We start from the raw sequence: 27,374 nt of genomic DNA, 5'->3' as shown, positions 1-27,374 counted from the left end.
GTGGGAGCCGGGAAACTGACCAGCATCGCTGTGCCTGGCTCCCTGAACTCCCTGGTGCGTCTGTCCCCCAATGTTCCCTTGCGTTCCTTGTTCTGGGCTGTCTCCCTGAACAGCCCTTCCCTTACCCCACTGGACGTGGGTGCAGTTTTCGCAAGGGTGGGTTTTATGACAAATTACTGAGCAGCACCCTAGAGCTCGTCTGCCAGGAAGGACTCCTCACGTGGGATATGATGGTGTTATTACCCACGGCCCCAACCACGGGAGTTGGGAACCATATGCAGCCAGGAGCTGGCTGTAGCAGCGCCAGTCAGTTTCCTGGCTCCCGTGAGCAGAAGGCAGCCAGGAGCTAGGCACAGCTGCTGGGACCCAGGAGCTCCAGGGCCTGGCTGCCACCTGGTTCCCAGCTCTCTGACACTCATGGGAACCAGGAAACTGACCAGTGCACCAGTGCTGGTCAGTTTCCTGGCTCCCACAAGTGGAAGGGAGCTGGGAGCCAGGTGCAGCTGCTGGGAACCAGGAGCACAAGGGCCTGGTTCCTGGCTCCTCACCGCTCACAGGAGTCAGGAAACTGACTGGGACCGTCGCACTGGTTGATTTCGACTCGTGTTGTTCCAAGGATCGTGCAAGTCGAAATCATGTAAGTAGGGGGTCTACTGTGGTTTGGAGTAAAGCGCCTGGGCCAAATTCTGCTCTGCATTCAAGCAACGTCTGTCCCAGGAGCACTGAGCTGGTGTCACGTCAGGCACTCTGACCCACCAGGATTACGCACTGAGCAACTTTCCAAGTCCCATTTACAACCACGCTGCAGCAGCTGCCCAGACCTCTTGGAAAACACCGATAAGCAGCTCACTTGGGGGAGAAGGAATTCCTTCACCAGCATTCAGCATTTCTCATCCCCGATGCTTTAGAAGTAAGCACATTGGCACAGAAGCAGGACTGTGATCTCTCAACAGCTTGTCTGTGCCTGATATCCACTCCCCAGACAGCAGGATCACAAGGACTCAAGAGATGGATAAACCAGCACTGTGCCCCCTTGCTGGTCCTTATGGAGACCATAGGGAGGGGGGATGGTACCCCACCCTTACCCCCACATGCCTTGAAGCCATTGACATCTTGCTCGTTACCTGGGATTCACATTTGCATTTGTTCCTGTGCATAAGTCACAATATACCAAGGTGGAGAAGGGCTCTGCGGGACTGCACGGCCCAGTTGGAAGAAGAAAGTGCCTCACCTTGCTGATTTTGTTGGTTTTGGGAAGGGTCTGGCTGACGTGCAGGTCAGAATACCTGGGGGGCTTTCGTAAAGGATTGTTGATGTCACACGGCACAGATTCTGTCCGGACTAACCTTGCTGGATCAAGAAGGAAGATGGGGGAAGGAAATAAAGAGAGAGAGAGAGAGAGAGAGAGAAACACAGACATCAAAGTTTTTAACCAGCACTTCAGGTCTGAGTGCAGATTGGTCTCCAGAGGAGACCTTCACTGGAAGACAATTCAGATCTGCTTCTTGAATTTCTAGAAATACTGACGCTAAACTCCAGAGAAGCCACTTTCCTATACAGCTGCCCCTTCCTCCTGAAGCCGTAAGTTGCCCCTCCCTGGGACCATAAAGACCTGAGACATTTGGAACGCAGAGTGCCAGCTGAAGCCAGATTGTCTCTACACATCTTCCCACCCCATCCCGCACCTAGAACCTTTCTCAGCCAATCAGGACACACTGGCTACGTCTACACGTGAAGCCTACATCGAAGTAGCCTATTTTGATGTGGCGACATCGAAATAGGCTATTTCGATGAATAACGTCTACACGTCCTCCAGGGCTGGCAACGTCGATGTTCAACATCGACGTTGCGCAGCACCACATCGAAATAGGCGCTGTGAGGGAACGTCTACACGCCAAAGTAGCACACACCGAAATAAGGGTGCCAGGCACAGCTGCAGACAGGGTCACAAGGCGGACTCAACAGCAAGCCGCTCCCTTAAAGGGCCCCTCCCAGACACACTTGCACTAAACAACACAAGATCCACAGAGCCGACAACTGGTTGCAGACCCTGTGCATGCAGCATGGATCCCCAGCTGCGGCAGCAGCAGCCAGAAGCCCTGGGCTAAGGGCTGCTGCACACGGTGACCATAGAGCCCCACAGGGGCTCGAGAGAGAGCGTCTCTCAACCCCTCAGCTGATGGCCACCATGGCGGACCCCGCTATTTCGAAGTTGCGGGACGCGCAACGACTACACGGTCCCTACTTCGACGTTGAACGTCGAAGTAGGGCGCTATTCCCATCCCCTCATGGGGTTAGCGGCTTTGACGTCTCGCCGCCTAACGTCGATGTTAACGTCGAAATAGCGCCCAACACGTGTAGCCGTGACGGGCGCTATTTCGAAGTTAGTGCCACTACTTCGAAGTAGCGTGCACGTGTAGACACAGCTACTCAGGATCAAATCAGACTTCAGTAGTGTCCTGGGGTGACTTTCATCCAGGAAGAAGGCTGCTCCCATCTCAAGAAGGAAAGAGGTGGTTTATTTTGACCCCATGGCTAATGTCCTCAGTGCAGAAGGTAAACATCTCCTGACCCGGAGAGGAGAAAACATTTGTGAACAACATCCCCTTCCACAAACCCACATGAGCCGTTCTGCACCATGATCACTAGACCCAGTTTTTCATCTGCGGTGCGATTCTCTGCCTTCCGCCAGTTCTCAACACATTTCTACTTTGGATCAGTAGTAGTGAGAAGATCAGGCCTTGTCATTGCCTCTAGCAAGGGTGCTCTCTGAGCTAAAGGGCAGGAGGAGTTAAACTCAACCTCTGCTCCCCTTCTCGTGAGCTCCTAGCATGCCCCCTTGCCTATGGAAGGTGGAGCCCCATGCCCCAGGTCAGCAGAGCATTTGTGTTTATTCGCTGATTTGTGACATTCTTTTGCTTTCTGGCTGTGAGCACTAGCCCAGCAGAATCGCTCCACCCTCTCCCACTGCTCAGCTCACAGATGCCCTAGAGGTGGCCAAGCCAGGCAACTGTCATAGGCCTCTGTCTTGAACTTCATCCTGATGCAAACTTCTGCCCTGCCACCACCCATGTCTCCAGAATCCCATCCCCATGTCCTAGCTGAGAAGGCTACTAGCCCCGGGCTCTAATGAGTCCTAGCATGGGACTATCACTCCTATTTCAAGACCGTCTGTCACCCTTTTCGGCCAGTCTTAGCCAATGTCTGTACATTATCCTCCTTGTTCCTCCTCAACTTATTTTTACTATGCCCCACCCCCAGCCTCCATGTATAGCAGTTTCTTCTTTTCCCCGCAAGGGGCAAACAGCCCTTCCCTTCCCCCACTTGACTAGGGCGTAGTTTTCGCAAGGGTGCGTTTTATGACAAATTACTGAGCAGCACCCTAGCGCTCTTCTGCCGGGAAGGACTCCTCACGTGGGATGTGATGGTGCTGTTACACACAGCCCTCAACCAGGTCTAATGTTTCCCAGGACAGCATTTGACAGTGATACTAGAGTTCTCATGCCTGCAATGGAGATGAACCCTCTGTCACTACCAACCGTGCCCGGGGACAGAGGAAGGCGGTCTGCCTAGAATCAACAAGGCAATAACCCACTGAAAGGTTGGCACAAAAACAGTGGGCAAAGCCAGCGCCTAGAAGGGCAGCTAGGTGTACAGAGCAGCTCTGAGAAAGAGCAGGTAATCACCTGTCCCGTCCCAAGACTGCTTGCTCCAGGCCAGGCTTTTGGAAGACGCTAGGCCGCATCGGCCGTTCATCAGCTTGGGAACTAGAGGGAATCGGCCACAGTACAGAACTCTCCTCTCCAGCGGATCTTAAGAGGAGTCCTGTCTCTTCCCGACCTCCGGGGGGCGCTACAGGGCAGCCCACGTGTGAAAAGACGTGAACCACCTCTCAATTCGGCTGGCCCCCGTTCGGAAATTTAGATTCCAGAGCACAGCTGGCCTCGTTAGGCGCAAGAAGTAACTTATTTTTCCAAAGAAATTTAACCAAAAGGGTTTCTCTCAGTGAATGCATTTTTAATAATCAGACGGTATTTAACATACACTAACGGCCTTATTAGATCTCAAATTATATGCATATTTTGGAATCTTAATTTCAATTTATTTAAATTTAATTAACAGCCATTCCCCTAGGTAATCTCAAATCACCCCCACCCCCTTTTGCACTGGGAACATGAAGCCGGAATTCAAATGTAAAGGAAAAACTCTTTTTGGTGCAGACCCTCCCTTCTGGACTTGTAAATGTGCCCCGCTCCTTTTCATATGTATGAACTGCGCTCCTGGCGGAAACGCAAGGAGGCAAGTTCAATAGACCAATTAGCATCTGAATGTGCCGCCGCCTGACATTAACGCTGCTGTTTCATGTCGTGAAATGAGACCCGCATGCATCAACAGAGCCACTGCAGAACTAGGGTCCCACACGTCCACCCAGGCCAGTGTTCAACGTTAGCAAAAGGCTCAAACCTGTTGCACTTACCCCGCGTTGTGGGGAATCTGAAAAGAAAAGGTGGCAGGGGGAGGGTGGGTGGAAGTGGTTTGGAATGCAAATCTGCCTCGCATCGGACAGCCCGTCTCCCTATAAGCGGAAAAGATGGTCGGTAACATTTTCAAAGGTGCCTACGTGAGGTAGGAGCCTAAGTCCCATCAGCTGGGCAGGGGGATTCAGGCTCCTAAGTCACTTAGGCGCTTTCGAAAAAAAAATTTTTTTTAACCCAGCAAAAACATCCAGGAAGCTGAAGCTGGGGAAGGGGCTCTTACCTCCGCGGTGGATGATCAGGATGTGGCAGGGCGGGGCCTCTTTGGTGCATTTGTTGTGGCACTTTAGCCTAAGAGAAGAAGTGAGAAAAACAAATGTGAAAAGCCAATCCCTCCCGTCCCTGGGTGGCGGGGAAGGCCAGTTGTCACCGGTGGGCCAGCTGAGAACAAGGGATCATTCATGCCGAAAGAAATGATTTTTGCACCTAGGGTGGCAACTCGAGCTCGTTTCCTAATAACGTTCGTTTCGTGCCGCCTTGCCAGCTCAGTTGTGTTCGGCAAGCAAAAGGAGCTCACCCGATCCTGCCGTTGTCCCTTCAACAGATGCACCCATATGGCAACTTTCATCCAAGCTTGGGACTAGGTTCACTGCACTAGGTCCCCTGGTGGAACTTGAGCTGCAGGTCCCAAACGATAGGAAGGGTTTCCGGAAGGTAGCATCAGTAGAAGGTGCTTCTCCCAGAAACAAGGGAGCACTGGCTTAGAACAGAGGAGACAAGGCACCTAGATGATGCACCGCTTTACCAAATCTCCCAGTCAGAGTCCACTTTCTAGGGTCCTAGAGGACTACATCCAGACATGAAGCCCCTCCCCACACCAGCAGAGCCCATGGGAGAGGCCAGCTTCAGCCCTGTTGGGAGTCAGTCCCGTGCAGGCACATCATGCCTATAGAGGTTAGATATCTCGGGGGCAAGCGTGTGAAGGACCCAGCACAGCTCTGATGACTGGAGCGTCCTGGAGGAAAACACCATTCAGATAGCCACAGGTCTGGGAGAACTGGTGATATCTGCCAGGGTTCATTTCACCCAGCACAGAAATGCAGGTGTTTGCTTAATAGCCAAAAATAGTTTCCAAGGTTCCAAGCAACAGGGTCACCTTGTGGTTACTGACACCCTCCCCTCATGTAGACAAGACCTAGTTGTTCTCCCCCCTCCCAATATTCCTTCAGCTAGCCAAGGATGACGTCTCCAGCTCTAGGGCACCTCCCCTGGCTCGCAGGCCAGATGTTCTCCCAGGCTTCCATTCTCCCCTTTCCAGAGATCTCCTGCAACACAATAGGCTCATGTGCTGCTGCTTACTCTCCCAGCTCCTTTTCATTAGTAACTGAACCCAGCGTAGTATTGGGCGGGGCCCATCCTCACTGAAACGTTAGGTGAATCCTTGCAGGAGGAAGGGTCTTTTAAAGGTGGGGAAATGGGGGGAAACCTTAGCTGGTTAGAGCAACTAAGGAGTTTCGGTAGGAGGAATGTAAGGTAAGGCGGCCTCCTTGCTTTTTACAGAACCACAGAACACAAGAACTGGAAGGGACTAGAGAGGTCATCGACTCCCGCCCCCTGCCCTCACAGCAGTACCGAGAACTGTCTAGATCGCCCCCGACAGATGTCTAACCAACCGGCTCTGATGTATCACCAGTGATGGCGGTTCCACCACCTCCCCAGGCAATTTATTCCAGGGTTTTGTGAAAAGTCCCATGGGATCTAGGCCACAAGCTGGCAACTTGATTTGCTTCTCACCCCCAGCGGGGATCCCTGCCCATGCAGATCTCAGCTCGTGTCATGTTGGGGGGTTGGCATCATGGTGATACCCAGCCAGTCACCCAGAGCTATCTGAACCATCTGGACTTTTTGCACCAAGAACGTACCGGCCCAGCCCATCTTCCCTTGTGAGACTGTTAGAAGGAAGAACTGGGAGCTACCCAGAATTCTAACGGGGCGTTCTGTTCTCTCGCCACTGTGATGCTGAAGGTAGCACACAGCGGCGTGAGGCCCCATGCTGAACCACAAGACGTGCCTGAGCCTCTAGGAAAACCCACCGATCCCATTCCAGCACAGAGCTGCAGAAACTAAGTTCTGACAGCCCAGCCTGAGACAAAGGGAGCAGAGAGCTGCACTCTTTGCAAAGACCTCTCTGCTATTTCTTGCTGAATATTATCCAGAGTTAATGCTGGGTTATACTTAATTAAATCATATGGCAGCAAAGGGGAAATATTTAGACAGAATGGGGGAGACGAGGCTGTTTTGCAATTTATCTCTGCCTCTGCGGTGTTCTTTATGGCTTTATTACCAAGACATTTTGCAAAAATAATTAGACCATTTAAAGTTATGATTGTGTCATTTAATATTCTGTGCAGTGTGTATCATCTAACAGCAGCGGGAGCATGAGTCCACAGAGGGCTTCAACCCTGGTTCATACATATAGACATAAGCAGTCTCTTATGCCCCTAAAACCTTTTCATTTGGCCCTAATTAAGAAGCTAAGAGCCCCTGCCTCCCACTCTGCCCCAGTGAGCTAGAGCAGAGGAAGGCTGTACAAGTGCCCAGTGCTCATGCATGGAAAGCAAACAAAAAAAAAACAATATTACAAAAGAAACATGGTCAAGGGATTTTAAAAAATGCAAAAAGCAGCCACAAGTCAATGAGCCGGCTAATGAAAACTCAGGAGCCGTGCATGTTTCATTTGATTATACCAAGATTCCTAGAGGCAGAGTCGAGGATTGCAGCGGAAGGAGAGAAGGGTCGTTTGGCACCCTGCTTCCTTCCTGTGAAAGCAACGCCCGTGCTGGCTGGCTGGCTGGGCAGGAGGTGAAGAACTAGAGCAGTTTGCCAGGATTCACTCTAGCTGTTCGTTAAAACCCGCAATTAATGTGAGTTCTCAGTGCTCATACCCGGCCAGTTCAGAAGAAGACCACACCAGGAGGTCTCTGGAAAACTCCCCTTTCACACGTTTCAATCAATTCTCCCATCATCTTGCTTACTCTCACTGTGCCAGCGCGCCTCAGACCCCCCTGCTCTTTACAGCAGCGGGTTCCAATCCTACAGCCCAGGACCTTCCAAGCTCACTCTACTGTGCCAGCACAACCCTCCTGCTCGTGCCCCAGTCTTGGCACACACGTCCAGTTCTGCCAAGGAGAAAGAGCAACGTTAGCTGGCGCTGTTCATCGGAATGAGCCTTTCTAAGCCACTGCACCCAAAAGGGGCGGGGCGAGAGGGCTGTCAAACTGGACAGGACAATGTTAACAGAGAATTACATTTAATTCTCACGGGGCTACAAAGGGGTGTCCAGAGAGAGGTTACAACAAGTACTTGGCAGTGGCCCTGTTAGAACTCTGGGACCCAGCTTGAGCCATGCTCTAATATTGTGCTACTGCACCAGGTGAAATCGCCTTTTGCTCGTTTGACATTGAACATGAAAGCGAGCACCGTCAAGAAGGGCGAGAGCGCTCCCTTACAGAGCAGCGACCTGCACGCTCTCTCGGCCTTCGCAAAGGAAATCTCTCCACTCCCCAGAGCAACTTCTGCAGGGTTACTCCAGATTCCAAACGGTGGAATGAATCAGAAACTGGTCCACTATTTAAAATCCTGCTCATCCGCGGGGCATCCAAAGATCGGCCGCTTCCGCTAGCTCACAGCCTCCTTGCACGTTTTGTTGGTTCGGATCCTGTTCTCCACAACGAGCTTCCCGGATAAACACAAGCTTGTGAGATTTTTGCTGATGCCGTGAAAGAGAAAACGCAGCTCAAGGCAACGGTGCGGTAAATCGAGATGCACCCGAAGCTCTGAGCTACGCCACGCTCTGGATCCCACACAATTCATCTTAGTTACTCTCATCTGCTGGCACAGCTGTGTTGCCGCCTGCCTTGCTCAGCTGCCAAGGCGCCGGGGCAGACCGCGTTACAGGAGGGCAAGGGGAACACCCCACGCACATGAAATTCATCAGTGCAGCCCTGCAGAAGGGAACTTGAGGGATATGGAAGAGGGCGAGGAATAGTGCAGAACATCCCACGGTGTGGTAAAGGCCTGATCCTGTGAGCTGCTCAGTACCATGCACCTACCACTGTATGCAGTGGGAGTGGAGGGCGACCCAAGCTGGAGGAGGGGCGAATTCCTTCCTCTTCTCCCAGGAAGTGTGCTTTCTACCCCCATGCATGGGAGTGGACGCTCTCTCGCTCGGCTTGCACACTTATACACAGTGCTTTCTTTGTGCGGGTATGGACTGGTACACTGTGCTGGCATCACAGCAGACCCAGCCAGGATCCCCAGCCAGGTGGCGGAGGGGACACACCAGCCCTGCATCTGGGAGCTAGCTGGGGCATGGAGCCCCACTGCCAGATCCAGCCGTGGGGACTCAGCTGGGGCTAGGGAACCCCAGCAGTCCTGGGGCTGAAAACCGGCCACAGCACGGTGCCCTGCTGGTAGCTCCAGCCCTGGAGACCAGACCAGGGGGCAGGGATCCCCAGCAGCCTCGTGGCGGGGAGCCAGCTGGGGTGAGAGCCTTCCCCTGCTCCCCGCAGCCCCAGCCATGGGAACCCTTGGGGGGAGGAGGGGGCAAGGAACTGGCTGAGTATTGGTTCCTTTTTTTTTAAAAAAAAAAAAAAAAAAGGCAGAAAAATCACTGGTCACACATGCTATTCGTGGGTGTAAAACCACCACCCTTATCCATTACTGACACCCTTTCCGATTCAATCACAGAGTTGTCAACCTTGATTACTATTTTTGGTTCTCTGTGCCTCAAATATTGAGTCTGTTCTGGTATGGCTATGGGCTGAAGAAGTGGGTCTGTCCCACGAAAGCTCATCACCTAATAAATTATTTTGTTAGTCTTTAAAGTGCTACTGGACTGCCTGTTTGTACTGATAGTATATAGACTAACACGGCTATCTCTCTGTTACTTAGCAAAAACAATTCCTGCCTAGAGCTGATTTATTGCCAGATAATGCACAGAGACCAAATTCAACCAAGGGACGTCATGCACGGTGTGTCCTGGAAAGACAGCAGGAAGGGAGAAGTTATCAGCCAGAGTCACCCAAGACCTCCCCCGGTGTCCCTCTGAGTGTATGGGCACACCACGCACTGGGGTCTCTGCTACTAGAATCAAGGAACCCAAGCTCACGTCTTGTCAGAGATCCCCTGGCATCCCCAGTCATTGGCCTTCAAAGCAATCTTTCCCCTGGGGCAAGGACCAGGGCTCTCTCCCAGGCAGCTGTTTTCCCCTCCCTCTCCCAAACTCATCAACGTGGTCAGAATTCTGTAATCCATGTTGTGCGCGCCCCACACAAACCAATCTGGCCAGCTTAGCGAGGGAGGAAAGGGGGATCCCTCTCCCGCCCCTGGTTAAAGGAAGGCCCTACTGTTGCAAGGACCTGGGGAGCAGCAGGCCTAGGTTAGCTCTTCAGCTGAGAGTTCATAAATTTGCTTGGTCCCCGCACACCAGAAAGAGGATGTGCTATGAGGATGCAGGAGCTGGCTCCCTGGGAAGTGTTTTGGAGAGTTCTAGGGGGATAGTTCCTCTGTCTCTGGAGCTTGGTTGAAGCAAGCCGCAAATTAGGCTTTGGCTGTGGTTTTTGGCTGAAATATGCAGCACCTTGCACCTCTGCGGTCACCCGGAGCGAGAGCCAAAGGAAGACCGTGTGGATTTGTTGAGCCATTGGAGGGGCCGGGTAATCTTCATCATAAAATAGAACAGCGACTGTAAAATGCAGTGCCCAGTGGTGTTTAAACTGCCGGGAGGCCAAAGAAATCCTGCCCTGTCTGCCCGGCGTGGCAGTCGGCTACACCAGAGGCACCAGCTGGGCTCTGTGTTTGCTGGGTGCTGCAGCAAGCAGCTGGGAAATCCTGACCTGCACTGCAAAGAAAGGTGGCTTGTGAGAGGCCGGTGCAGTGTGAGGAGAACTTCAGGAGAGAGCTAGGCAGCTCCCAGGGGGGACAGGCTGGTGAGACACTGAGGCTTCGGCAATGCAAGTCACACCAAAATTGGCATATGGAGAGGCCACATCTGGAGCACTGTGTCCATTTCGGGGCCCTCCCCCCAGCGCAGAGAGGGCGTGGGCACATTGAAACAGGTCCAGCAGAGGACAATGAAAATAATTAGGGGACACCTGAGCCACAAGGAGAGGCTGAGGGATTTGGGTTTGTTTAGTTTGCAGAAGAAAAGAGTGAGGGGCGATTCGCTAGCAGCCTTCAACTTCCCAAAGGGGAGCTCTAAAGAGGATGGAGAGAGGCTGTTCTCAGTAGTGACGGACGGCAGAACAAGGAGCAACAGTCTCAAGTTACGGAGAAGGAGGTCTAGGTTGGATATTAGGAAAAACTATATCATGAGGAGGTGGTGAAGCACTGGAATGCGTTGCCTAGAGAGCTGGTGGAATCTCCATCCCTCGAGGTTTTTAAATCCTGGCTTAACAAAGTCCTGTCTGGGGTGGTTTAGTTGGGGTTGATCCCGCTTTGGGCAAGGGGGCTGGACTCAATGACCTGCTGAGGTCCCTTCCAGCCCCAGGCTTCTATGATTCTAAGTCAGGACCAGGCTGCCACTTACACAATGACTAGCAGCCCCTGCATGCAACTCGGGGGCCCCTCCTCATGATCAGGAACAGTCCAATTCCTGCACTCCCGCTGCATTCTCCTATTGCGGGGGAAAGGCAGAGCCGAACCAGGACTCGGCACACTGGGGAACTTCCCAGGGAAGCTCAAACTCTCTGAAGTTGCCTCTGGTTTCCTTTGGCTTTTAGAATCCAGCCCATGAAGGGGGAAAAACAAAGTGAGGAGATGGCACCAAGAAACATAATGGGAAAAACGAAAGGCCTCGCTGTCTCAGGTCAGTGTGTAGTGGGCACGTGTCCTACCTCCTGTAAAATCAATCCTCCCCCTCCGCAGCAGGCTCAGCAGGGAGCTTAACAGGTGGGGAACCCGAACTCACTTCTCCCCTGACGAGGGCTGGTCACGTCGAGCTGCGCAGGTAGGGCAGTATGAGAGAAAGGGCAGATGAGCACAGGACTTCAGCCATTTCAGGGGCGTTTTGCCTGTCTCAAAGTCATGGAAAATTTTTTTCACGCAGCTGAGAGGGAAGACAATGGCAGGCCCTGGTACGTCTGAGCCCCATTCAGAAAACACGCACCCAGGGCTCTGCTGCTAGACGCAGGTGGTGACGGGCTACTCATTCCCTTTGCAACATTAAGCAACAACAAAGCCAGCTTAGAAACCATGACGTACTTGCAGTTTTTACATTTGAGTCCAAACAACATTCCTTTCCCGCAGACGGTGCACGTCTGAGACATCCAATACTTGGTGGAAAATCTGCAGAGGAAAACATCAGATAAGGGTTAAGAACAAACCAGATTGTTGTGCCCTACCCCAGGTGGAGAAACTATTTTTAAACATCGCCGGCCTCCACTCCTTAGCTCCCTCCCCACAGCGCCAGTGGCTGAGTCTGTTTCGGAGAACGGTCAAGACAAAACGGTTGAGTGAGTCTAATTTATGGTTTCAATCCATTACTAAATAAGCATGTTTCCCAAGCCTTCCAGGACCTTCAAGTGGAGCTCTGGGGGCGAGAGAACTGTGCCATGCCAACTACTGTGGCCTTCCGTGCTAGGTACTGTGTGCGCAGAGAAGGAGCTCATGTCAGTACCCCAAAGACTTTACAAAAACACGTGTGAATGTTGAGCGTGGAGGGCCCAGGCCAAACCAAACCAAAGCCCCAGCCCACAAAGCAGCAGGAGAGATGTTCCTTCCTGGCCTGAGGCTCTGGCTCCGAGACCCATCCCCTTGCCACAGCCTGTGCGAGACCATCTACGCTGCTAATTTAGTGCCAGACTGAACTGGGGAGCCCAGACCTATAGAGCGGGGTTCTGAGATCCCCGTCCGACAGGGATCTATCGCCGTGCAGACATACCGTTGCACAGGAGGCTTTGGCGCCCAGCTGAACTCCAGCAGCAACAGCACGTGATGGGCACTGACCACAGCAGAGCAGGAGGGAGAAGGAACCGAGGCTGTTCAGGGAGTTTGCCCATTGCAAACTGGATTTCCTTTCATAGGAATCTGCCCTGGGCCATCTGTGGCTCTGTGCATTTCAACACAGAGAGCTCATTTTGTTCTTTCTTGTCCTCATCTCCCCTGGAGGCTCATCCCTGGCATGCCCACAGTGAAGCCAGTGTCCCATTCTGTGCAACTAGGGACGAGGAATCCTAAGCACCCACAGATTTAGCAGCATCCTCCCACCAAAAGCACAGACAGGCAGCGTGCTCAGAGGACAGCAAGCATGATCGACAGGTAGCATGGTCAGAACTGAATTTTCAGTCCTGTGACCCTACTCAAAAAAGGCGACAGTGGGGGGTGAGGGAGGGGACCTGCTTCAAGTCAAACAAAAACAATTTCATATAATTTCTGGGGATTTTAACATGTTAATAAAATAGAAGGAAAAATTAAAACTGTCATTTCGAGCGAATGCTTTGACTTTTCTGGAACTTTTCGGGAGGAGGGAGAAGAGGAACATGGTGAACTTAACAGGTATCAGAGGGGTAGGCATGGGAGCCTGTATCTGCAAAAACAACGAGAAGTCCCGAGGCACCCTATAGACTAACAGATATATTAGAGCATTCCACCTCAAGTGAAATGGGTCTTTGCCCACGAAAGCTTATGCTCCAATAAATTCATAATGTAACATGAATTCTCAACATGTTTCAGCCCCAAGGTCGCATCTCTCAGTGACAAAACAAACCAGCAGCCAGGTAGCACTTTAAAGACTAACAACATTAACTATTTTGTTAGTCCTTAAAGTGCTACCTGGCTGCTTGTTTGTTTTGTTAGAATACAGACTAACACGGCTACCCCTCTGTTACTATCCTTTCAGGGACAGTAAAAGAAAAAAATTTGTGTCCAAATATTTTCCCCCAGCTCTGCTGAGGGGGATCCTTCTTCTACTGAATCAACACAAGGGGCCAGAACCTTAGCTGGTGTCACTCCAGTGACCAGTTTACACCACATAGCCAGCCCAAGGCCTGGCATTGGTCCGTGCCTGATGCTATACGCCTCACTGGAGTGATGAGCAATCAGAGGAAAGAGCAGCCCACGTGAGTGGGCTGTGGGACTCGGCTGTGGACTAAACAGTCCCCTAACGTCGGTGTGGGAGGGAGCGCGTTTTCCTTCTCTAGTGGGCGTGGGAGAAGACTAAGGGAAGGGGATAGCTTCTAGGGACACCTCGGCATTAGCCCGTACCACCAACATGCCGGCAGGTGGGGAGAGGCGTTCATCTTGCCTCATTCACTCATAGCCCATTACCTCTTCTGTTTCACGGTCAGACAGCTGGGTCAATACCCCACCGGGCTCATTTTACTGTATGCAGGAGCCCCACCAATGAGAACCCCAAATAAAAACATTCTGTGTTGCACCACCCCAAAATATCCACCCAGCAACGCAGAGCTGAGCTGGAGGAGCTGTGGCAAAGAGGCATTGCCTGGCTAACCCTACCGATACCTAGAAGACCACCTTCATCTCCTGGTGAAAGCGCTGCACTCTGACGAGGCTTCAGCTCTCAGATCGTGGACGTTCTGTGGATCCAACTCGTCCAGTCACCTCCCTGGGTCGGTACTTCACTCCCCCCAAACCCCGCCGCCCTGGGTTAAATGGAGATTAAAATACTCCATGGGTGGTCTAGTGGCAGGGTTCACGCCAGCTCTTCGAGGCAGGGCGTGTCCATCGGCCAAGGGGGCGCCAAGCACTACATTCCAAGGCATACGGATAACCCAGAAGGATGGGATGGGTGACGCACCTAACAGCGTGGGTCCTCGGAGGAGCTGCCCTCGGTGCAGGAGGAGAAAGGGCAGAAAGAGATGCTTTCCACTCCATTTAGATAAATCATTTCATTTAGATGAACCCTCCGATCTGGAAACCTTCTCGAGCCACGATCCTTTGCTGCATCTGAGCTAGCCTCCTCTGCATCACCCCCCGCCCCCGGCTGCCCAGCCCCTCAGCAGAGTGAGGCTATTTCCATTTCTTTTGCTGGCAGTAGATCTGAAAAAGCAGCTAACTGCTCGTGGGGCATTTACTCAAGAGTGGCAGGGCACAGGAAATGGACAGTCTCCATCACCAGCAGCTCAAGCCTTATGTAAGCTGCATCTCAGCCGAAACGGAACCCGAATATGCTCTTGGACTGCCGGGCCCAGTAGCGTAGCAGGGGCTGCCCTGTTAGCTCTGCACTGGAGGAGGAGAAATGAGGGGACTTATCACCCTGGCCCGGCTCAGAGGTTTTAACCCCGTAAATCACACAAGCCGGGGAAGCAGCTGAGACGTGGTCTCTTCTCTGCAACTTGCTTTTTCCTGTTTGGAGAGAGGGGTAACGGGGGTGACCCCATTTCTGCCCTTTCCTGCTGGCAACTGGAAGTTTAATGCAGATGGGGTGATGTGGTTGAACACACTGATCTTGACCGGGCGCTGCGTTTCACCCCATCACAGCTCTGGCCAAGAAGCTTGTGGGACTAGGGCGTTATGACTGCAAGAGGGCTTCTCCTCCCCAGTGCCTTAGAGTGCCAAGGGCCAGGTGTAAATCAGAGACGCTCTGCTGGGACATCACTTGAGGAGCGCTGATTGCAGGAGCTGAGGGTCTATCTCAGAGGTCTCAAACTCACTGGACCCTACAGCCAGTGCCAGTCCTCGAGTGAGCTCCTTGTGGCAGCAGCTCTGGCAGGGCAGGGGGCTCCACATATCTCCCAGCCCACCAGCTGCCCCCCATGTGTCTCCCAGCCCTGCCTGCTGTCCCCAGGCAACTCAGAACATCCCAGGATCCCCCACCATCACCACTGGCAGTACAGCAAAGCTCGGGTGACTTCCACCCACTCACGCCACGTTGCTGCTAGCTGGACCCTGTGGCCTGGGGAGGTGTGCGCAGAGCTGTCCTGTCCATAGGATATCCAGGGCAGCTGCCCCGGGCCCCGTGCGTTGGGGGGGGGGCCATGACAGCCGCCCCAAGCATCCTTTGGATGGGACGATCCCCCATCCTCAGAGCAGCCCACAGGGCCCCAGCTGGGCTGGGGCTGTCAACCCTGGTGGGTGGTGCCATGGGGAAGCAGAGCAATGCAGCAGCCCCTGCAGTGAGTGCGGGGCTCTCAGGGTTCAGGACAGTCAGATTTGACATTTATTCCTGGCTCAAAATCCACTGCAGATGAATTGCTGGCTGGGTGTGAGGTGCTCCCTGGCGCATGCACCTACCAGCAGCACGTCTCTGACCTGAGTAGCAGGGGCCAGGGGGCTGCAGAGAAGAGGGTGGAGCAGGGACCTTGAGTTCAAGTGCAAAGTCCCAGGAGAGATTGGTGTTGCACTGCTGGGTGATACCATACCTGTGTTTGATTGAGTTCCCGAGGTCGCGGCGGGGAATCTGGGGGGACCAGCGAGGCACTGACAGCGTATCTGCAGGGGAAGAAGACAGAAGAGAAACAAACCAGGATTTATAAGGGGGCAGGTCGGATTTGACTCTGAACAGAGGAGCATTGATCGGCACTACACCCGTACGGCAGGACTGCAGTCACCGCCTTGCTGGCGTGTGGACAGCCGCTCGCTATCCATGTTTGCAGAATGCACGTGGATACAAATTTCACATCTGCCCAAGGCTCTAATCGCGACCCATCCGCGCTGGAGAAAATCAATAAGAGGCCTTTGACTGGACAATATTTTCACCCAACCAGCCAAACCCAAGTTGCACTGGAGACCTGGTCTGGGTGTGGATGGAGCATAAGCATTTCCTCACAAGCTTAACACCAGCCTTCAACCTTCAAGCTCAGAGCTTGGCCCCATCCGAAAGGTAAATGACATTACATCCCTCCTGGGGCAAGCACATAAGTGTATTATCAGCCACCGTCCTGTGGGAAAACCCTCGCCCCTCCCCTGCGTCATTATGGAGAATTTCACACATCAGCAAGATTCAGGGTTATTTGACCTCTACCGTGGGCCGCCTGCTTCTGCACTTCATTTACTCAGGGAGAACACCTACTGACTTCACTTCCCTAGCCTCTGAACAAGCTCAGCCGGGTCAGACCCGTAACTCAGCTAAGAAAGCAGCTTCTCCTCCTCTCCCGCTCACAATACTCAGACAAGATCAGTGAGAAAGTCAACAGTTTTGTACATGAATGAGGGGGTTTAACCCAGAGGCAGAGACAACGCATTATGTATTTGCACCCGTTCATTATTCTTCCAAGATACATTCAGTCCACTACACGCCCAGCCTCTGTCAGCTGGGGACGCAAATCCGTTAGAGACAGTTAATGAGTTCCAAGCAAGAAAGGGAAGATGCAGCCTAAACGGCAGCTCATTGTTTATTAATAAGGCATCCCATCATTGTGACTGTATCTCTAGCTTAACAAAAAGCCAAGTGTCAACCTCTTACAAATCAATTTCACTGTTGTTCAATGCACAATTACAAACCAAAGAGACTTCTTTTGTATTCCCATTCTGAGAAAATAAAAAGGGACTCCTGCCTGGAAAGAAAATCAAACCCAAACCACGTAGAGCCCCACTCTCTGCCGGCTGATACGGCTGGGGTAGGTAAGTCATTGCCAAGCCAGTCACGGAGTTGTGAGGTTTGTATCGTGCACCAACACAGCAACATGCAGACGCACACACAGATTTGGGGCCTGACTCCTCGCCCATCAAGCCAATGGAAAGTTTATCTTTCACTTTGACAGGCTTTGGATCAGGCCCTGACACGCATAGGGTCCCATCCCTCCTCTTACTTGCACTGGTGCTACAGTAAGCCAGTAGTTATTTGACTTGCGTCCCCAGCGTTACATTGGGCTAGGAGCGATATCGGAGAGCACAGAATTGGGCCCGAACAGTTCACGTCCTCTCCAGTACAAACAAACTGAGGGTGTTGGAGACACAGTGAGAATGAACAACCTTAGATCTCCCTCCCTCAAAGCTGGTTAAGTCTCTCTTACGAAGGAACGTGCTTATCTGCCAGGGGTGCATGGGGACATGCAACAGCCATAGACGAGAAGAGACAGTGGCTTGTTCGGGAAGCCTGACTTGCCTGGGGTAGCTCAGCAAAGGCCTGACCAAGAAGACAGCCTCAGAGAGGTAGTTGTGTTACTCTCTAGCTTCACAAATAACAATCGGTCCTGGAGCACCACAAGTTTATTTGCTCATGAGCCTTTGTGGGCAAGACCCACTTCCTCGGCTCAATAGAGTAGAAAAATAGAATCCCGGCAGGCGAGAGCTGTGGGTCTCCGCCCAGGAGAGGTGACAAGCCAAGAGCGGGTGGTCTTGATGGAGGCGGGAGGGGGAATATAGATGCAGTTGCCTGAAATGGGAGAGATCATCCAGTCCGACCTCCTCAGTAACAGGACGCAGCCCATCACCCCACCACATCCCAGTCATTCCTGCCTCCAGGCAGATTCGTTTCGGTTTGAGTTACATCATCTTTCCAAGACAGACCCACCCAGTCTGGGGAGCAGACCTCAGGTGTCCTCTGACCCCAGTTCTTGGGAAGGGAAGAGGCTGGGAGCTGCTCACCTTGCTCTGCCGAGCGTCGCTGCAGAGGCAGGCCCGCGAATGACAACCCAGTTCAGAGACTCCCATGCACACGCACAGTAACCAGCAGCAACTCTCTGAAGCCAAAAAGCTGTCCATCATTAAGCCCAGGCCACCGGCTTATTATGTGGGGCTGCGAGCCAGCCCCTAGCTGCAATCCCAGTGGTTTATTCAGTATGTCAACCGATCCCTCACTAAACAGGCTTTCAATAAGCCGCGAGTACCTTTGTTTGCTTTACTATCCAATTTTAATATCCCGGGCTGGGGTGTATTTTAATTACGCGCGACTCCTGAAGGTTACATTTACATGCCACTTCCTGCGCCAAGGTACCTTTCCACACGCTGCTCTCGAGTGGGGTGAGGGAGTCGCGTTCAATACTATTCCTGATGAATCTGCGGCATGTTTCAAAGGAAGACTCCCCTGGACTTGTCCAAGAATCGGCCTGGGTCCTTCCTCCTGCTTCCCCATTGTCCCAACGTCTTACAGCTCACTCGTTGTTCTGAAGCAACCGTCGAGTAATGGCTGGGGTAGTTTTCGGAGTGTGCGATGTCCTAGAGCTGTTCCTTTGCCCTGGGTGATTGGCCATCTAAAGGCACTAGAGACCTAAGCTGACCTAGATGAGGCTGACTTTCCAGCAGATCTAGAGAAGTTATAATTCCCCTCTATTTGGCACTGGTGAGGCCACAATCTGGAGTATTGCTTCGGGTTCAGAAAGGATGTGGATACACTGGAGCGGTTCAGCAGAGGGCAACAAAAATAACTAGGGGGCTGGGGCACATGACCTATGAGAAGGAGCTGAGGGATTGGGGCTTATTTAGTTTTCAGAAGAGACGAGTGAGGGGCAATTCGACAGCAGCCTTCAAGTTCCTGAAGGGGGCCTCTAAAGAGAATGGAAAGAGGCTGTTCTCCATGGTGACAGACGGCAGAACAAGGAGCAATGGTCTGAAGTTACAGAAGGAGAGGTGTAGGTTGGATATTTGGAAAAACTACTTCCCCAGGAGGGTGGTGAAGCTCTGGAATGAGTTACCAAGAGAGATGGTGGAATCTCCATCCCTAGAGGTTTTTAAGTCCCAGCTTGACAGAGTCCTGGCTGGGACAATTTAGTTGGGGTTGATCCTGCTTTGGGAAGGGGGCTGGACTAGATGGCCTCCTGAGATCCCTTCCAGCCCTAGGAGTCTATGATTCTATGACTTACAGACACAGCAGTAATTCCAGTGATGGTTCATGTCCCCACTCCCCTCTGTGGGCCTGTGGAGCTTGTCCTCACCAGTAGTGCTTTCATCAGCTTAAGAGGGGCCATGTGGGGAGCTGGCAGCCTGGTGTCTCAGCTCTGCTGGCAGCTCCCTGCCACCAGACTGGCTGCTCCACAGGCTCCTGAGCCTGCAGTGGGCTGCCCCCACTTGCTGCTGGGAGCGGAGACGAAGCTGCAGCAGGGGGTTTCTCACCTCCATTCCCTGACAGGAGTGGGAGCAAACACCCTGAGAATTCTTACCTCTGGGGGTGGGGTCCAGCTATTCTGGTTTGTCAGCCCTCCTCCCCCAAGACAGCCAAGTGGGGCAGGAAGGAGATGCCCAGACTCCTGACCCCAGCTCCCAGGATGTCCAGCCACCTAGCTCTCCAGGTGAATGGGGGGCTGGCTGGACTCTACCTGCCCAGGTTTCTCCTGCCCATCTCGGCCTCTGCAGCGCCCCATGGGAAAGGAACTTCCCTAACTCTTGGTGACTGGTCAGGGTGGACCTTTACACCCCTGCAGAATGGCACTGAAGACGACGGAGCTCCACACAAGGGTGAGGGGATGTCCACGCAGGTCCCCATGTGGGACCAGGAACTTAGCGAGGGCCCAAAGCAAGGATACCAGAATGCCAGCTTCCAAGCTGCACAGAGCTTGTCTCCCCTTGCCTCTGCACGTAAGGTAATAGTTACCTACCTCACAGGAACGGTGAGATGCACCAAGCAACTCACATGAAGAGTATCCTGCAGCCAGAGCCATCAGTATCCTGGAGCCAGAGACATCGATCAGCGCAGCTCCACTGACTTCAGTGCAGCTACACTGATTTGCACGAGGCCAAGAGCTCTTATTTTCATAAATGCCATCTTCTCATCCCTAAATCATATTATACAAACGAGCTTCCCTCCCTCCCTCGGTACTTTAGGAGTCGAACACGTGGGCAATTACAGCCATGGGCCCCAAGTTCAATTAAAACCTCGGCTTTATCATCTACAATTTATTTCAGCTAACTTTCAGCTGGCCTCAATTAAATCCCACTATCCGGGAGTGGGGGGGAAGCAGCAGAAAAACAGTTGAAGCTTTTAATTACTTTCTGTAATGTGCTCATTATGAAATTTATTAAAGTGTATCAGGGTTTTTAAACCTCTTAACAAAACGATAAGAGACCTACATGATTCACAGGTAATTATTCTCAGTACCACAGTGACCTGTGAAGAATCTGAGCAGTTCGCAACAGACCCACTGTTTGCAAGAGAGAAGGCAACCAGAAAAGGGGCAGACAGAAGGGCACTGGAAAGCTTTACACCAGGGGGTGGCCGACCAGTTAGAGACGAAGAACCACAGAAGCGGTGGGTCGAGTGCGGAGAGCCATGGATTATGTGTTTCTTTGTATTTATATACCTCTACACAGATATAGCGACATCTAAAATATAGATCGCATAGAGCTATGTGAAAATAAATACATAATCGTTGGCTCAATGCCCTCCACCCCCTCCCGCCAACCCACACAATCCATGTCCAATGGATCTGGGGCCAAACAGAATGGAAGCTGTTCCTGGCACCAGCATTAAGGGGCTAATTGTGAAATCCCCAAAGCCGGCCACAGAGCTGCCTGGCTACAGCCTGGCCCAGCAGGTGGTTTTCAGAGTATGATGGTTTCACTTGTGCCGAAGTTCCATTCACTGATTGGCTTTAAACATCTACCGGTAAATGCCGGTCGGCCTGGTGGCACCAGATCTACAAAAGGAATTAGACCGAACGCGCTCTCCATGGTACCTTCCTTCTGCCCTTACACAGCCCCTGCTGTATGAGCATGGCAGAGAACTGCATGGGCGTCCATTCAGGCCTGGTCTATCCTTAAAACGTCGGTTGACATAGCGACGGATCTCAGAAGCATGAAAAAGCCACACCCCACTGTGCCTTCCCCGCACCACCCGCAAGCCCCACGTAGGCACAGCCAGGTGGACAGAACTACGCTTCTAGCTATGGTTGCTCAGAGACGGGGAGCCCCTGTAACGATGGAAAACAGCCTTCCGCCACTATAGTCTGTGGCCATGCTACAGGTTTATAGTGACATAACTACATCACTGTATCTGTGTCACTTTGGCACCCGCAGTCTAGACAGAGACAAAGCACCAGCCTCACAAAGATGGTGCTGCCTCCCCGCTAACGCCCAATGTCTTTCTCTAACCACTAGCCCACATTATCCCGCCCAAGCACATGCTGATTGGAAGGCAGCCTTCCATCCCGGCTCCAGCTAAGATGCGAGGAGACAGAGGGCACGGCTGCCATCACCATGAGATGTCCTGAAAGAGGAGAAAGCGAGCCACCTCTGCCCCGTCCGCGTCAATTGCCAACGCTATCATAGTGAGGGACGCCGGCATAAACAAGCGTGACACTGACAGGCGGGGGTTGTGACAGCGCCAGCCAGCGCTCTGAAGCTCAGCTCACAAAGCCAAAAAGAAAAAAAAAAACCCACACCCAGCAATGGTGCATCTGGGCTTTGACCCCTGCAAGAGGGCAGGGAGATCTGACCATGGCACAGCGCCCTGCAGCTGTCAGAAGCAACTTGTAATATCCCTCCATGAGCACACAGCCCCCGTTAAGCAGGGAGAGGAGTTCTCGTCTCAGGCAGAGCCTGGGGAGTGCAGAAGTGCAGAGCATTTGCTACGAAACAGCAGCAAACTGGGTGAGGAGAGGAGATGCCGCTGCTTCCTGCAGTCTGACATCGCTCCCTTTGGTCCATCTGCCCCTCTTTTGCCTGCCATTTACGGAGCCTCCTCAATAAACCTTAGCTGCCCGATGGCGACGGACGGAGTTTAACCCTCCCCTTGCTGGACATCATCCGCCACTTATACATTTATATGCTTGGAACTTGGTTTACAGTTCTTCAGTTGAAGCAACATTAGCACCAATCCCTCAGTGCAGGAGTGTGTGAGATATCATTTATTCGCGCTATGAGCCAGCAATGCTCTATTGACCATGAGAGGAGGTAACTGCCCTCAGAAGAACTAGGGGCGGGCTGGCCTTTCTCTCCAGGCAAAGCTGCTCTGCGGCATGCTTTCCTGAGCGGCTGTACTAGCTCTCTAATCCAGAACTCTCTCGTCTGGCAACAGCTGCAATCCGGCGTGATTTCAGGTGGCCGGACGACTGCTGACTATGGGCGTGGTAAAGTTTCCCGCCATTGTTTCCAGCCACCAGTCCTGGCTCTCTGTGTTCTGTGCTGTTATTGAGCTGTGATTTACCCCAAATGTCTTCTCAGAGCCCAGTGGGCAGTGGAAGGGTTGGTAACACTGCTGGACAATATTGACCTCCTGTTGCCTGGCCAGTTCTCTCACTGGGCACAGGTCAAGTTCCAACGGTGCCAGACAAGAGAGGTTCAACCTGTAGCAGCAGAGACCACTTGGCAAAGGGAGAGCCCTCAGTCATACTCTAATCCTACTGCCCCTCACTTACAGCTCCTGACACAGAGGTATGTCAGAGCAAGGCCTGGGGAGGGGCTGGCGGGAGCCCCTCTGAGCTCCAGCCCCTCTCTTCTGCTCGGCCATGGGGCAGGAGGAGGGCCATGGGCGCTGAGCTGTTCTAACTTACACTGAGCTCCTAGCTGGGGACGAGTCTGGGGGCTTCCGCCGTGGAATGCATCTTTCTGCCCACCTGCTCCAAGGCCAGGCTGTGCCGAGGTCAGCTCAAAAGTGGGGTCGATGAGTAGAACTCATTCTCAAAGCCTGCAAATTCCCCTTCTCGTCCCACCAGGAACCACCCACTTCTCCTCGAAGGAAGAAGTGCTCTGTAGTCAGGCCCAGATTTGAGCATCACCGAGTCAAGCAGCTGCCTGATCCCCACACCAGCCTCAGTTGCCTTGCGGAGCAGGGAAAGGCAACTCACAACCCAGCGCCCTCCAGCAGCTTGGCCACAGGGGGAGGCAATTTCCAAGCCCGTTCCTGCCTTGCCCTTCAGCTGTTCGGGCAACTGCGGATCATTCAGCCAGCCCTGGCAGCAGGAGCCAAAGCAAAATGATCAGGGCACAGCTCAGAGGAAGGAGAAGTAATGTTCTGGGGGAAGCAACTTCCCTGAAAACAGGCCATCGGCCATTCACTGAGGGGAGAAGTTAGACAAGACACTCAGATTACAGCCTGGAAGCTGGAGCTGCAGCTCAGATCTAAATGGTGACAGGCAGGTCTGGGTCTGTGGCCATTATCTCCTGTCCAGGGAGCACCAGGGTCCTAATGCATATTGCGCTCTAGACCAGGGGTGAGCAAACTTTTCAGTACCATGACACACGTCAGTGAGACGATTCCACGGCGCACCCACTTTTCTCAGCTGGATTGCTCAGAAACGTCACATTTACGACAGTTATGGTCTCACAAGGGAGGCTTGCGACACAGCCGTGCGCACAACAAGCTAAACAAGGATCCAACGCATTAGTGTTCCAAAGCCGCCACAGAAAACACCATCTTCCACGGGTTGAAAAGGCGGGCAAGTGAAGGTGTCGAGTAACTGAGCAACCACGGCAAACGTCAGCCGTTACTTGATTGCTCGCGTGGGGTGAGAAGGCTGCCCCAAAGAGCAGGCTCTACTCCCATTGAAGCTGGGATGCGGTATTTAAACCATGCCCCAGCTCCAATAGGTTCCTGCCTTCCTCTCTCCCTCCTTGCCACAGCAGATGGGGCGGGCTCCCCATCCCCCTTTCAGGCATTTCAGCTCCCTCCTAGCGTGAATGGTCTCATATGGGATTAGGATTTTCACGTGCAGCAGCTCTGCAAAGAGCCACCATAGGGGGAAACTGACCAACCCTGCACCAGCTGGGACTCAGGCAGCCTTGCTGCTTGAGAGCCAGCTGACACAGGGTTCACTAATTTCCCTACCCCCACTCCCCCTTGGTGGTTCTACAAAGAGCTGCAGTGAGTGGAAAGAGAAGAAATTTCACAGCAACCTTGGACAGTTCTTGCAGAACAGTGGTGAGCCACAGGACACTGGTTGAAAAGCATCGCTCTAGAGCAGGGGTCAGCAACCCCCCAGCATGGGTGCTCAGAGCGGGACATGAGCCAGTCACCATTGGCACCCACAATGGAAGCTCAGCCGCACCCCTTCTCCCCCATGCAGCCAGGAACTTGCGCAAAGCCTGTGGATTAACGAAAGACCAGCTCGTGCTACAAACCACCCCCGAACCGGTAAAGCTCTGCACCTTCATTTATTAATGAAGCTGTTGTAAGTAGGACGATTAGTGACTTTGAACAGTATCGCCTGCACCTGGAACGTACACAGAAGTCAAAAGGTCGAATTTTGGAACTTCGCCTTGGAAAGTTTGCTGACCCTGGACCGAGAGAATACAAAAGTGCCATTTCCTCTCATGGCCCCGCCGCCAATGAATCTAGAGCAGAGCTGTCTGGCAACATCATCACTTCCTGGAAGCCTGATTCACAGATGACCTCATCTCCCAAGCAAAGCCCTCACCTTGCTGCCTGTGTCCCATCAGACTGGCTGCAGAGCCAGGTCACACGGTGGGAAAGGGCCACCACGCCGTGCGCGCAGAGAACAGGGCTTTGGCCCTGCATCCACAAGGCGGTTAACTCGCACATCCCGGGGGGACACCGCAAGAGAGGAAAGGAATCTGCGAGCTGGGAAGCACCACACCCGGCACGGGGGGCGATGGGTTTTGAGATTCCAGGGATAACTTCAAGGTCCAGGTGTGCTGAAGCGTACGCCAAGTTCTCTTCCAGGCAAGGGTTGTCTCCGAACAGACAGCTGGCAAAGGTCACGGCTTTTGATTGATCTAGCACAGTTCATGCTCAACTCAACAGACTTCACTTGACGGGGATCAAACGCGCTCAGGGGCGGGGAAGCGTGGGAGGGAAACGAGCAGTCTGGCGGAGGCAGCGGTGACAGCAGCTTTGGGATGGCTGTGACAGGAGACACAACAGACGGAAGCCTGGGAGCCCCAGTGATCTGCGAGTGACAGGCAGAGTTGACAAGAGCCGGCGCCTGAATGGCACTTGCGCTCTTTTAAGGTGAGCGGGGCAAAGCAGGTGACACGGACTATGCAAAGTAAGTGCCTCGGCTGTGACGCCTTCGTCGTACAACGCGGCATCCTCGCAGCCTGCTCTGGAGACGGTGCTCACCGCAGGCTGATCCACAGTGCCACTGTGTGGACGTTAAACTCAATGTACGACAGGGCCCCGAGTCGTCCCTGTTCTGGCCCAGGCGGCTCTTGCCTCCCTTATCTCAGGGTTCAGTCCAGTGACAGCTGGAGCAGCCCCAAGACTGCTCCAGCTCGGGCCCCCACTGTACCTTCTCTAGGGGTCACTGCGGTGGTACAGAGTAACATGGTGTCATCTAGTTGCACATGGCTCCATTGCCTCCGGATCTGTGGGCAGCCGCTCCACCCCACTGTGTCACCCTTGGGTGCTGGGTGGGGGGAATCAGCCAGGCAACTGGTGTTCAAGTACGACTCCCTGGTCAGGGCCCTCACTACAGACCCAGTCAGACAGCCCAGGCCCTGGGTCTGAATGGGACAGCAGAGAGATCAGGGCTCACGCCTATGCTCAGGCTGACCCTTTTGAGAGTCAGTAACACCAGGCCCTAGCTCAGTGCAGGGCCACAAACCCTCAGGTCTCCCCGCTCTGGCAGAGAGCCAACCAATGCAGGCGTTTTGCTCAGGAACAGGGCCAGGCTGCCACACATGGATTAGGGTGGCAGGTCCCCACATAGCATTGTGGCCCAGCACAAAGCCCGAACCGCAGCAAACCCGGCTGCCACTGGGTCAGTGGGAATCTCCCTGCCGCACGCTGATTCCCTCATGGGTGCTGTCTCAGACAGACCAGGGTCGGCTCCCCCACAGGCTGTTTCTTCACCCCGCTGGGCATACCTGGCTTGGTAGCGGGTCCTTCAAGTCGCGAAGGAATGGGCTCTCTGCCAGGGCTTGCAGCTGCTCCAGGATCGGGCCCGTCCATGGTCCTGGCCGGTCCTCTGCTTCCTGGAAGTCAGCAGCAGCTTCCCACCTCCGGGTGGGGGAGCGCTCCAGCTCCAGAGCCAGCTTTTGGACTTCCTCCCATGCTCTGACTCCCGGAGCTCAGCTTCCTGCACAGCTCCATCCACCAGGGCTCAGGGCAGGGTTCCTCCCCTGCCAGGTCTGTGGAGGGCCACTCTGCCTCACGCCAGGAGGGTTTAGCAAACCCTCCCCCTGCATCTCTAGTGTAGCTCCCGACTCCACACAGGTCCTGTGGGCTCCTTCAGGAGATATGGCACAAGGCCACCGGAGCCAGCTGTGCTCGTGCCGGGCAAGCCGCCAGCAGGAGCTCACAGCCAGCGTGCATGCGTCCCCTCGCACGGCCAGTCTTGGTTGAAGTACAGCTGGCTCTGCAAAAGCAACATTGGGAGGGTTCCCATTCATTGGCTCTTGGCATCTCCACATCAGAGGCCCTTCGTTTCCCAGAAGGAAGACGGCTTTTCAGTTACCAGCCTTGAAGAACTCCCCCTGCTCTTGGAGGAGCAAGCTGGGCTGCTCGATTCTCACACACCACAGGCAGCGAGGCTGCAGCAGGGCAAACCAGGGCCTCCCCGAACAGCCGTGCAGCCTCCCCGCCTTCCAGTGAGACCCTATGCGACCCCCAGTACGTCAGGTGGATGGTCCTGAGGGCAGCTTAGGCAACAACCCTGTTTCGGGTGCTCGAGAAGGATTAGAATCCCCCTTCCTTACCTGGGTCAGCTCTGCCGGGCTAGCTGGAGTCAAAGGCAGCAAAGCTTGGGGTTTAGTTGCTAAAGGCAGCTGGTCGGACTCCAGCGCCCGCGGGAAGCAGAAGACACAAGCCTTACAGAGTCGCCATTCAGAGGAGACCCTCTCTTTCGGGACCAATGACGTGCCCAGCGCTGTGCAAGGCACAGACGGGACAGAGACCAAATTCCCTGCTCATGTTAATCCAGGGTGCAGCAGGACTGTCCTTAGGACTTCGGGTGCCCTATGTAGCCCAAGCACCTGGGGAGTTGGACAGCAACTCTGCAGGCTCAGGGGCTGTGCTCACAGCTGCAGTCAGGAGCAGGGCAGGGGGGCTGGTGGGAGAACAGGTGGAAGGGGGAGCAGTGCAGCCCATCAGTGCTGAGGGTCAGG

The 27,374-nt window shown here is 53.5% G+C and overlaps 1 protein-coding gene across 1 annotated transcript in view; it reads right to left on the bottom strand.

Annotated features, from left to right (window-relative positions):
- KSR2 (kinase suppressor of ras 2) overlaps positions 1–27,374 on the bottom strand; it is a 237,264-nt gene that overhangs the window by 86,305 nt on the left and 123,585 nt on the right. The window contains exons 6-9 of the mRNA XM_075012305.1: positions 15,857–15,926; positions 11,739–11,822; positions 4,761–4,826; positions 1,232–1,358 (exon numbers count right to left, since the gene is read on the bottom strand). Of these exons, the coding sequence (XP_074868406.1) occupies positions 1,232–1,358; positions 4,761–4,826; positions 11,739–11,822; positions 15,857–15,926 (347 nt within the window). The remainder of the gene's footprint in view (positions 1–1,231; positions 1,359–4,760; positions 4,827–11,738; positions 11,823–15,856; positions 15,927–27,374) is intronic.

The sequence above is a fragment of the Carettochelys insculpta genome, chromosome 18, assembly GCF_033958435.1.
Source record: "Carettochelys insculpta isolate YL-2023 chromosome 18, ASM3395843v1, whole genome shotgun sequence".
Taxonomy (NCBI): domain Eukaryota; kingdom Metazoa; phylum Chordata; order Testudines; family Carettochelyidae; genus Carettochelys; species Carettochelys insculpta.
The sequence above is the reverse complement of the archived record's forward strand: the minus strand, read 5'-3'. Positions and strand labels throughout refer to the sequence as shown.